The sequence below is a fragment of the Balaenoptera physalus genome (genome assembly GCF_965194825.1).
Source record: "Balaenoptera physalus genome assembly, chromosome: X".
NCBI lineage: Eukaryota > Metazoa > Chordata > Mammalia > Artiodactyla > Balaenopteridae > Balaenoptera > Balaenoptera physalus.
The window spans coordinates 108,913,541-108,925,623 of record NC_138903.1 but is presented as its reverse complement, the minus strand read 5'-3'; the positions used below and the strand labels follow the sequence as shown (position 1 = coordinate 108,925,623).

General features: G+C 39.1%; 1 protein-coding gene across 1 annotated transcript in view; it reads left to right on the top strand.

Annotated features, from left to right (window-relative positions):
• Window positions 1-12,083, top strand: part of TENM1 (teneurin transmembrane protein 1) — a 569,033-nt gene that overhangs the window by 547,759 nt on the left and 9,191 nt on the right. The window contains exons 28-29 of the mRNA XM_082446781.1: window positions 4,627-4,923; window positions 11,005-11,392. Of these exons, the coding sequence (XP_082302907.1) occupies window positions 4,627-4,923; window positions 11,005-11,392 (685 nt within the window). The remainder of the gene's footprint in view (window positions 1-4,626; window positions 4,924-11,004; window positions 11,393-12,083) is intronic.

Genomic DNA, 12,083 nt, shown 5'->3' with positions numbered 1-12,083 from the left:
TGGCTCTATTCCCTGAATGAAACCTACCCCTGCAACTGACAAGACTTCCTCCCAAATAATTGGAGTATCTAACCACTAGTCTTTTGGAATTCATGGCATGGAACATTTGCTGTCCTTTTTTTTTTTTTCCTTGCAGAAGCTCAAAATTAATGGCAAATATCATTAGCCCCAGCTGGCTGTTGAAGAAACTGAAACCAAAAGACGTTGAAAATAGCAGACAATTCATAGAAGACGTACATGTGGCGAATAGATGTTTAAAAGGGTTCAACCTCATTAGTAACCAAATATATGCAAATTTAAACCACAGTAACATACCATTTTCCCACTCTCATATTGGGAAAAGCTTACTAACAATGACAATACTCAATGGTGGTAAGGATGGAATGAGATGAACTCTTCCACTGCTAGTTAATAAGAGCATAAATTTGTAAACCTTTGTGCACCATGAAGTAATATCTCGAGTTGCATCAGGAGTCTTTAATATGTTATCATTTGACCCCATAATTTCCCTTATAGGTTTTTTTTTTTAACATCTTTATTGGAGTATAATTGCTTTACAATGGTGTGTTAGTTTCTGCTTTATAACAAAGTGAATCAGTTATACATATACATATGTTCCCGTATCTCTTCCCTCTTGCATCTCCCTCCCTCCCACCCTCCCTATCCCACCCCTCTAGGTGGTCACAAAGCACCGAGCTGATCTCCCTGCGCTATGCAGTTGCTTCCCACTAGCTATCTATTTTACGTTTGGTAGTGTATATATGTCCATGCCACTCTCTAACTTTGTCACAGCTTACCCTTCCCCCTCCCCATATCCTCAAGTCCATTCTCTAGCAGGTCTGGGTCTTTATTCCCCTCTTACCACTAGGTTCTTCACGACCTTTTTTTTTTTTTTCCCTTAGATTCCATATATATGTGTGAGCATACGGTATTTGTTTTTCTCTTTCTGACTTACTTCACTCTGTATGACAGACTCTAACTCCATCCACCTCACTACAAATAACTCAATTTCGTTTCTTTTTATGGCTGAGTAATATTCCATTGTATATGTGTGCCACATCTTCTTTATCCATTCATCTGATGATGGACACTTAGGTTGCTTCCATGTCCTGGCTATTGTAAATAGAGCTGCAATGAACATTTTGGTACATGACTCTTTTTGAATTATGGTTTTCTCAGGGTATATGCCCAGTAGTGGGACCTTATAGGGTTTTGTATTAAGGAAATATTTATTTACAAAAATGTTCAACAAAACATGAAAGATAAAAGAAAAATGGAAAACAAAAACTCTAATTTCCAACAATAAGAGAAAGGAAAAATAAATGTTTATCATGTAGAAGATATTATGTAACCACTAAAATCCACATTTTAAGAATATTTAATAACATGAGGAATGCTCAAGACAAAACATTAGCTGAAAAAGTAGGACATAAAACTTTAAGTACAATTCTAATTGTATTCTTTAAGTGTATGGGCATAGATTATGCAAAAAAAAGTGGGTATGAAATGTTGCAAAGTACCAGCAATGATTCACATTGAAGGATGGGATTACAGGTGATTATTTTCTTTGTATATTTCTATATTTTCCAATTTTTCTGCAATGAAAGAATATCACATTTATAATGGGGGTAGAAGTTAAGGAGGTTATTTTAAAAAGCAAAGTGCACAAAATTACTGAGCAAAGGAAAACCAGAGTCTGAAATGAGAATGCTGGCTTTGCAGTCATTCAGGCCACTAAGATAAAAACTCTGGATCTCATTTAGATGTGGAATCAAAAAAAAAAAAAAAAAGAAAGAGGTCATAGATACAGAGAACAGATTGGTGGTTGCCAGAGGCAGGTAGTGAAGGGTGGGCGAGATGGATGAAGGGGGTGAAAAGGTGCAAAGTTCCAGTTAAAAGATTAATAAGTCCTGGGGATGTAATGTACAGCATGGTGACTATAGCTAATAATACTGTTTTGTATATTTGACAGTTGCTAAGAGAATAGATCTTAAAAGTTTTCATCACAAGAAAAATAATTGTAGCTACATATGGTGATGGACGTTAACTAGATTTTTGTGGTAATTATTTCACAATATATACAAATATTGAACCTTAAACCAATATAATGTTATATGTCAGTTATATCTCAATTTTTTTAATAGCAAAAAAAATTTTTAACAAAAAATTTTTAAAAACCTCTTTCTGAGCCAGGATTTTGAAATTGGACTGAAGACCCCTAAAGGTTTCATGTTTGAGTTTCAGATCCCACTTGAGATTTTGTTTAAAATGTTTATTTATGTACTTATGTACATTTTTCTGGGGACACAGTATATAGCTTTCAGATATTTAAAGGAATCCTTGACCACAAAAATTATAAATGAACATGAAGTTTAGTTGAATAGCTAGTGAATCCATTTAGTCCGACTATGATTAATGTAGTCAAATCCTAATGTTGGTTTTTTCCCCTACCTCATTAAACAGATATTTAATATTCTGTTCAGGATCGTGTTGACAATTCCTACAGATATAAATCTAATACACCAAGCTACAGTCCTTGGAATCTGACACATGGGCCCATTCAGAAGCCTAACTAAAATGAGAAAAGTAATGATATCTAAAAATAACAATTACTAATATTATTTTTACACATCACCAGGTACCCATATATGTAATCTCATTTAATTCTTAACACAGGTATGTGGTGTAGAGTGGTAAATATCACTCCCTTTTCACAGATAAGAAAACTAAGGCCCGAATACAAGAGATGGCTGGTGCACAGACAAGCAGCTAATTCAGTGTCCTGACTCCCGAGAGCCACTGTTGTTTATACGTCTCAAAGTTTCTCCTTTTTTATTTGAAGAGGAGAAGAATTTGCCACCCCAAAATATGCCTCTTCGGTATAAAGATTATTTTAGGCTGATGGAGAAAGCAACGACTTAAATCTGCATAACAACCTTACCCTTGTTTACTGTGCTTTGCCTGGTCACCTCCCATCACTGGCTCCCTGCTCCCAACATCTTTTGTCTTTAGTTGGAGATGGTATATAAGGTGGTGGCTTGGGCCATTTTGGAGAGTTACTCAGTTTCCCTGGGTCTCTCCCATGTGTACAGGAGGTATACATGTTATTAAACTTGTTTGTTTTTCTCCTGTTTTTCTTACAGGGTGAGGGGGGGGGGTCTCAGCCAAGAACCTAGAAGGTTCCTTCCAGATATGCTTGGACCCCCTTCACCCAAATGAAAAGTCTTTTCCTTGAAAGTTGGGTGAAGAGTACATGGCTACTGTATCATTTTTGCAACTTCTTTTTTTTTTAATAGCTCCAACAATTTACATATTTTATTTTATTGGCCACACTGTGAGGCTTGTGGGATTTTAGTTCCCCAACCAGGGATCGAACCTGGGCCCTGGGCAATGAGAGCTTGGAGTCCTAACCACTGGACCACCAGGGAATTCCCCACTTTTGCAACTTCTTGTGAGTCAGACTAGTTCCACGTAAAAAGTTATAATAAAACAAAACAAATGACTCACTGAAATGAAGACTTAACTGAGCTAAACTAAAATAAATAAAACAAATTCTTAAAGCCCTCCCCTTGGCCTCCCACCCACCTCCTTCAAAGCCCCTGTCTTCCAGAGCCTTCTTCAGCTCTGTGTTGTCATCAGCTTGCTGTAGCAGTTACTGATGGGAGTGCCAAACATTGGCATTACTAGCTGAAGAGTAGAACAGATCATGTCAGTTGTCCAGTTGCTTTGAAAACCCAGTAAAAGTGGCCTTTTTGCCAATTTAAAAACTTTTTAACTAAGCCATTTAGTTATTTGGTTATCTTGTGTAGACCAGGCTGAATTTCCTCAGAGGCAGGATTTCTCTAGGACAACTTCGGGGCTGTGAGGTACACAGAGGGGATGCTGGCATGCAGTCAAGGAAGCCTAAGACCAGAACCAAGCCGAGCTACTAATTGTTTCTAAACTTGGTACCCAGATTGAACTCCATGCTCTAACCTCACTGAGTGGTGCCACCCTTGCAAGTACTGGGGGACCTACCAACACCTGTCACATTTACCTTCTGGCCTCCATGAAAACATTGCTGAGTGGGCTTCCATCTCCAGGAGACAATCTGAGTTGCTCTGTGTTCCCCCGTGATAGATGTGAAGTAATAAAGCTCCGTGCCCAGAGGAACAGGAGGCCAAAGAAGGGAATCTCTGTATAAATTAGAGGGGGCTCTCTATATTCGTTTTTTCTGATTTCTAATTATGTAAATAACTCACCATTCTATGCTTTAGCCACTTCACTGGTAAAAGAGGGGGAGGAAATCCCGTTCCTTGGTAGGCATCAGACTCACATAAAATAAGATTACATAATCACTGACAATTGTATCAGCACACTTGAGGCTTGAGTTGGGAAAAAGCAATCAATAACCGTATGTTGAGGAGCTAGCGCATACCAGTAGTTAAGACATAGCCCCAACCTCCCAAGATTGTACAGTCTGCTGGGAGGATAAAGACAAGTGTCATCCGAGGAGAAGCCAGGCGGATTCAAAGGCAAGAGAGACCCCATTGCTGGAGAAACAGAAAAAGCTTTTCGATTGTGAATGCACTTGACGAGGGGAACTAAGGCAGTGCTTCAAATGTATTTCCTATCTCTTTTTTGTAGGCCCATAACAGAAACCTGCTCTCCATAGATTTTGATCATATGACTCGCACAGGAAAGATCTATGACGACCATCGGAAATTCACCCTTCGAATTCTTTATGACCAGACTGGACGACCTGTTCTGTGGTCTCCCGTAAGCAGATATAATGAAGTGAATATCACATATTCGCCTTCAGGATTGGTGACGTTTATTCAACGAGGGACATGGAATGAAAAAATGGAATATGACCAGAGTGGAAAAATAATTTCAAGAACTTGGGCCGATGGGAAAATTTGGAGCTATACCTACTTAGAAAAGGTAAGCATGTAGGGGAAATAAACTAGTTCTGAGTTGCCGAATGAGAATATTGAAAGTGGCACTGACTACCCGACTTGCTGAGGACCTGCAGGAGAAAAGTCTGTGTTCTGGCTGTTCTGCTCTATAGAAGTAACAACAACAAATTATACCTGTAAGGATAAGCTGTTTTTCAGCTGAAAACTTTCCCCAACCCCACACTCTGCCAGGTACTCTTTCAAACTGAAGTCAGGATAATGGCTTCGATTTCTCCTCATTTGAGCATATTTGTTCATGCTCCTGAAAATGTATCTTTATTATTATGAAAGCTCACACTGAAGTAAAATAGGTAGAAAATTATAAAATTGCGTGTTAATGTATTGCAGCTCTGGAAAAGAGCCTCTTACACAGAGGATAAGGACTTCTACTTTTGTTAGGATAGTCAGTAAAGGTTTAGCAGTATACATTTGAGGACTAATTTTCCCAAGTAATCGGTCTGAGGAAATGGTAGCAGTGGGGCCTCGTTGGTAATAGGCCTTCGTACGCAATGAATCTCTGGTAGCATCTGTAATAGGAGCTCGTGGCCTCTGTCTGCTCGGAATGGGCAAGGATTTTAATCCCATCACTGGATCCATCTGTCAAACATCAGCCCCCCACAGCAAAATGATTTCTAGCCGGATCAGTATCAGAAGACAGATAGAGAAATTGATCTCTATCTGCCATCTCAATTTCTGATGTCCTAAGATACTGTCTCTTTTTTCCCAAATCTATCCATTCAATTTATCAGTCCTGAATTAATTTCTGGGAAAATTGGAAGATGCCTTCCCTTGAGGATTCAAGGGTAGTCAGTGCAAAGTCACCCCTAGAAGTTCTTAGAAAAGTCATGGGCATTCATAGCTCACATCGGAAAATTTCACTATTTGCACCAAATGATGCTAAGCCTTTCTGATATACCCCTGAAAGTTTAAAAAGAAAAAAAAGTGTGCCAGCGGTTGTATGCTATTATAAAACTATTGTATTATTTCCCAGAGTCAGTCGCTGGGGAATTTGCCAAGTTGGGAATGCCTAGGAGATAAAGCAGAGCTCCACTTGGGAGCCAGGGTAAAGGAGGGAGTCCTTTGCTGTATCCACCCCCTGTCCTTTTCTGCCGAAGAAATCGATGAAATCTCTAATCTGTACTCTACACTGGGAACATCTGAATTTTACAGAGTAGATCTTTTATCTTTTGAATTTTAGTAACAAGGATGATTGGCAAAATCGTATGACTACTGTCCACAAAGTGCTAAACTTGTTACAAAATTAACTGAATCCAAATATTTGGTGTATGTTCACAGAAGCAAGGCATGTAATGATGACCATCATATGAAAAAAAGATGCCACTGATTCTAGCAGAATGTAGGCTGATTAGTTTTTCCAGGAATGAGGATAGGTTTGCGCTGATCCTCCCACAGGTCTACGTGTGACTAGTGAAGGAGCCGGCACGCCTTATGAGTATGTACAGTTTTGAGGAAATTCCCTGGTGGTCCAGTGGTTAGGACTCAGCACTTTCACTGCCAGGGCCTGGTTCAATCCCCGGTCGGGGGAACTAAGGTCCCACAAGCCGTGGGGCACAGCCAAAAAAAAAACAAAGTATGTACGGTTTTGAACTCAGAGCACCAGCCTCATTAGCGCCACAGTCTGGCCACTGAGCTAACTGCCTGTAGACAGTTGCTTCTACGTCTCGTAGAACTTTCCCTTTAGGCTGTCCATACGATGACAAAAGAACCTGTTGAAACTTAAATTTCAGCCCTGCATATAGTTATTTAGCCTCTTCTCTGACACCAATGAAGCAATTTTATTGTTCCCCTTTTCTGGATTAACTGATTATTTCATCACACTTATTTCAACAAAGAATGATGTGAAGCAAACTTCGCCTACGTCCGTTTTGCTACAGAAACTTACTTGGCAATAATTCTTTAAAAACAAAACACAACAAAGAGAACTCCCTGAGACTGTCAGTGTCTGCAGTAGATAGAAATAAGACCTTATTGTCACAAAATAATGTATGGAGAAAAGCCCCAGTGACTTCCAAAGACTAGTTAACTGACCAGTGAGACAGCCAAATCGCTTGTGCCTTTTAGTTGACTTTTCTCCCTTTCTTGATTTCACATTTAATTTGTTCTCTAATTACAAGATAGCCCCTGACTTAAGCAATGCTATTATGAAAACTCAGAACCTACAAAACACATAATTATGGAATGGTTCTTTACTTTCCAAAAATCATCTATCACGAGATTGATTTTATTAACATTATTATTACCAGTGATAATAATTAATTCACTGAATAGAAGCAGCGATTAAATGAAATAACAATATAAAGCACCCAGCACATCTAGTCATTCAATAGAAGTTAATTCCTTTCCACTTAAATCGTGCATTCTAGTATTTATTCTAGTATTTATATAAGTCGAAGAACTTAAAGGCTGGCACTTACTGCTACTTGAAGGTAAATTAAAACAGGAAAGAACGGAAGGAAGGAAAAAAGGAAGGAAATTAAAGCAACTTTGAAATTGTGATTCTAGAAGGAAAAGGTAAAGAATATTCAATTTACCAAAATCCAGTTAACATGTAACTTTCCCAGTGAGGTGATGAGGGTTCTGTGCCTCTCCGTGCTCTTTCTAAGTCCTCTCTTTAACATGGCCTTCGCTGGAACATTCTTTCACTATGTCTGGGGCAGAGCAAGACAAAGAGGCTGGCTCTAGTAGCATATTTTGAAGTAAGAATTCTCAAACTTTAAAAATATAAGTCTCTTTTTATACCGCAAAATACTTCTGGTAGTACCTCTGTAAATTTGCTTGCCATCCCTATACCATGATATATTAAAAATCAAACAGCAGATATTTCACCTTAATGTGCAGAAATTTTGTAAAAATTGTTTGACTTCCTCTAGAGTAAGTAAAAATTACTCGTATCATTTTCATGCACAATGGTTTGTAGCCATTAGGAGGAAAATAATTATTTGGCTAATAGCTGCGGTGGCTTAAATGATCTCATCTCTATTAAAAAAAATCAATTATTGTTTCTTAAATTTTCTCTGTGCGGTCATTAATTCTCTATCTTGATTTATGAGCCTTCCCTGAGTTAATTATATTTTGAAGACTTGTGGGGCTAAAATTTTGTATTACAGTAAATTTACATTTACATCTTTCCCTTTCCTAAAATCGTTCTTAAGAACTTCATTTTAAAATACATTTAAATATATTTTATAATCATTTAATAAGATGCTTTAGTCTGATACGTTTACACAAAATTGCCTCTTTGGGGCTGAAATTTTCAAAGGCTGCCTCGAGGGAGAGAATGCAGCCTTTGGCTTGTGCTTCCAGGCGGCCCCAGACTGCCATCTGGTGGTCATTCAAATGCTTTAATTTTTCAAATTTCTGCCATTTCTCATTTCTACTCGTGTTCAAATGAGTATACAGCCATGATTGTTCTTGTTTTCTTCTTCACAATGATGTCACAGTCTTTTCGGATCTCACAATCAATTTTTAAAAAATACAATGTCTCCCACTCCATTGTTTCAACTAATAAGAAATGGCCTTTTACCGTATAGCTGCACTATGGGCATTGGATGGACTCATAAGTATTGTTTTTGAACAAGCTGATAATAATGCCCACCCAAAGTGAAAAAGCAGGCAAGTGAGAGCTAAATGCTATTCTGGCAATGCAACGGTTACATTCATGAGATTTCTAATCACATCATCCACATTCTTGCCATTGGCAGGAAGCTTTAAAACAGACCAGGGAGCTTTCGAGACAGCGCAGCATCAGCTCCACCCAGGAACAGGGTCAGGCAGTGGTTTACTGCAGCGCAGAGGATGAGAGCAGGGAGAGAACACAATGGCGATGTGCTATAAATGTTTGGCAAGGCTGGTACAGCGACTGGAAAAGGCCTGGCCCAGGCAGGCTGGTACTAGATAATGTGTGCAAGCCGTATGGTGATTGTCCCTGGCCCACATCGCAGGTGACAGATGTCATTTGTTCATGGCAAATTGACAGAAGAGAGTGGAAAGTAGCTGAGAAATCTGGCTTTCAGCATAGAGGTGATGCAAAGGCATTTCCCACCAATTTCCTCCCAGGTTCTGTTGAGTTCTGCCTTGGTCAAGGACTCGGTGGTCCCTTTGTGTCCTCGTGCCCACGCAGGAGTTCCAAGTCTCCAGCTTTCTGTTCAGCAGATTTTCTGGAGCTGCAGAGGGTCCACAGGTGATGAGGTGATAGGATTTCCACAAAGCTCTGTATCCCCAGGCAGAGTACTTGGTGGAAAAGAAAGAAAGGATAAGCGAACAAGCAAATAAGTGCTGACTTCTTTGACTTCACAGTACTGACATGCGATTCCATAGCAGTTCTCAGACGAGCAGGGATGACATGCAGTTTCAAGAAGCATGTTCAATATTAGAGTATAATTTCATACTTAGAAGATTTAAAAGTACATTATATATGCTTATGTAATTCATATTCATAACTATGTAATTTATGTTTAGAAAATGAAAAGATACCTATTGTATCTTTTTCATAAAAGAAACTTCAGAAAATAAAGCTCAACTAAATCTTTTTGCTTGATAAGCCAATTCTCAAGAAAGGAGGGGTAAAAGCTCCCTTAGGGAGATATATCAGAATTTCCAGGGGTGAACAATTTTTATTTTTATTAAAAGATGAGATTTAAATGCTTTTCAATTAGAAATAGGGTTTGAGTTCTTCCTAAAATAGTGTTCTTTTTATGTCTGTATTTAAAATTAAAATAAGATAAACCAATATCAATGAAACACCCATAACGTGCAAGGCGTTATACCTCAACAAATAACTGTTTCTGAAATACAGATCAGTTTGGGGGAGAAGGCTTGTATAACCAGAGAATTCTTCACTTTTAATGGCATGTTTCCCTAATATAGTTTAAAACATGAATTGCAGAGCAATACAGTAGTCCCCCCTTACCTGCAGGGGATACGTTCCAAGGCCCCCAGTGGATGCCTGAAACTGTGGATAGCATGGAACCCTATATATACTGATATTTCCTGTACTGTCGGGCGGGTAGCATATACAGCGTGGATACACTGAGCAAAGGGACGATCCACATCCTGGGAAGGACAGCGTGAGATTTCATCACGCTACTCAGAACAGCGTGCAATTTAAAACTTATGAATTGTTTATTTCTGGAACTTTCCATTTAATATTTTCAGACAGCAGTTGACTGTGGGTAACTCAGAAAGCAAAACTGCAGATAAGGAGGGGACTACTGTAATAGTAATATTTTATATACAACTTTTCAGAAAGACATCTACTCTATAAAGTCAATAAGTATTTTTTGGTGACTAATACTTAATATGTGGCATGCCCTGCCCCCCATTTACCTCCCTCCAATCCACCTCCACATTGAAGCAATAGTAACCTTTCTGGAATACCTACTGGATTGCCTTCGATTTGCTTTCAGTGTTTTCAGTGTTCTCCTTGTTGCCAGCAGGTTAAAGTCCAAACTCCTTAGCGTGGCTTAGAAAGCCCAGTGTGATCTAGATCCAGCCTACCTGCCTGGCCTCATCTCTTGCCATTCACCCACCCCTTCCAACACACCCATACTCTGGCCACACAAAATTCCTCTCATTCCCTGAAAAAGCCATGTTCTCTTTCTTATCCTGACCCTCACAATGCTATGCCCTGTGACAGGAATACTCTCCCCATCCTGCTCCACCCACCTCCCTGCCTTCATCTGGCCAACCCCTAGTCACCCTTTAGGTCTCAACTCAGATGTCCCAGTCTCCAGGACGCCTTTCTTGACCTCTTAAGTCTGAGTTAGCTGCTCTTCTTCCGCTTCCCATAAGCGCCCTGTACTTCCTCTGTCATAACACATTTCACACTATATTATAATTGTCTGGTTATTTGTCTTTCTCTTCCATTAAACTGTAAGTTTGGGATAGACACATTATTGCCCACTACTGTATCCACTAGGGTCCACCACAGTGCCTGGCACACAGTAAGTGCTCCATAAATTTGTGTTGAAGGGATGAATGTGTATTTTCTTTAATCTCCTGAACTCCAATGGTACTATTATGCTGTCGTGCCTTTGTCTCGTTTCAGTCTGTGATGCTTCTCTTACATAGCCAGCGGCGTTATATCTTTGAGTATGACCAATCGGATTGTCTGCTCTCAGTCACCATGCCTAGTATGGTGCGCCACAGTTTACAAACCATGCTTTCAGTGGGCTACTACCGGAACATCTACTCCCCACCAGACAGTAGCACTTCTTTTATTCAAGACTATAGTCGAGATGGCCGACTACTACAGACCCTGCAGCTGGGGACAGGGCGCAGAGTTTTATACAAGTACACCAAGCAAGCAAGGCTGTCTGAGATTCTCTATGATACCACCCAGGTCACATTAACATATGAAGAGTCTTCTGGAGTGATTAAGACAATACACCTGATGCACGATGGCTTCATTTGCACAATCAGATACAGGCAAACAGGTTTGTTGTGAAAGGGTGGTGATGTATACAACCACATCAGTCTTATGAAATTTTTGCTAGCTACCGTCTGAGATATAAGCATTAACCCGTAGACATTCAATTCAACCAAATTTCACTTGCATTATCAAATTATCTTCCATTGAAAATGAAAAACGTAAGTGACATGAAAGCTGATTCCTTAAAAACATACAGTACATTTCACTTTCTATGTCTCAGCTCTCAAGAAAGTTGAGTTCTAGGTACCTAGTCTAACTGTGTACCGGCCCCTACTCACTACCAAATCTTCCCAAAGATGCAGCTGCAAGATATGAGTCTCACTGAAACTAACTCAAGCCCTATGTAACCTCTATAAGCCTCAGTTGATGGCAACATGTCTTTAAAAGTCACAACTTTTGATTATATTTCATCCTTTCGGTTTATAAAATGCCCAAATCCAGTTACTTGAATGCTGGAATTGGTCAAAACCTGACCCTCTGACTTTGTAGCACAGGTTAAATAAACTGAAAGTATTTTTGTCAGTAATTATTTTTAAAAAAGCATGTTTATAATATCAGTTTCATCACCTCAACTACTGGATGGGTTATTACTTCTAAAGTTCCTATAGTTAAATTAGTCTATAACTATAATATACAGTATTTAAATTTTTTTCATATTTGGTGACCACAACTACGAGAATATATATATCTATGAG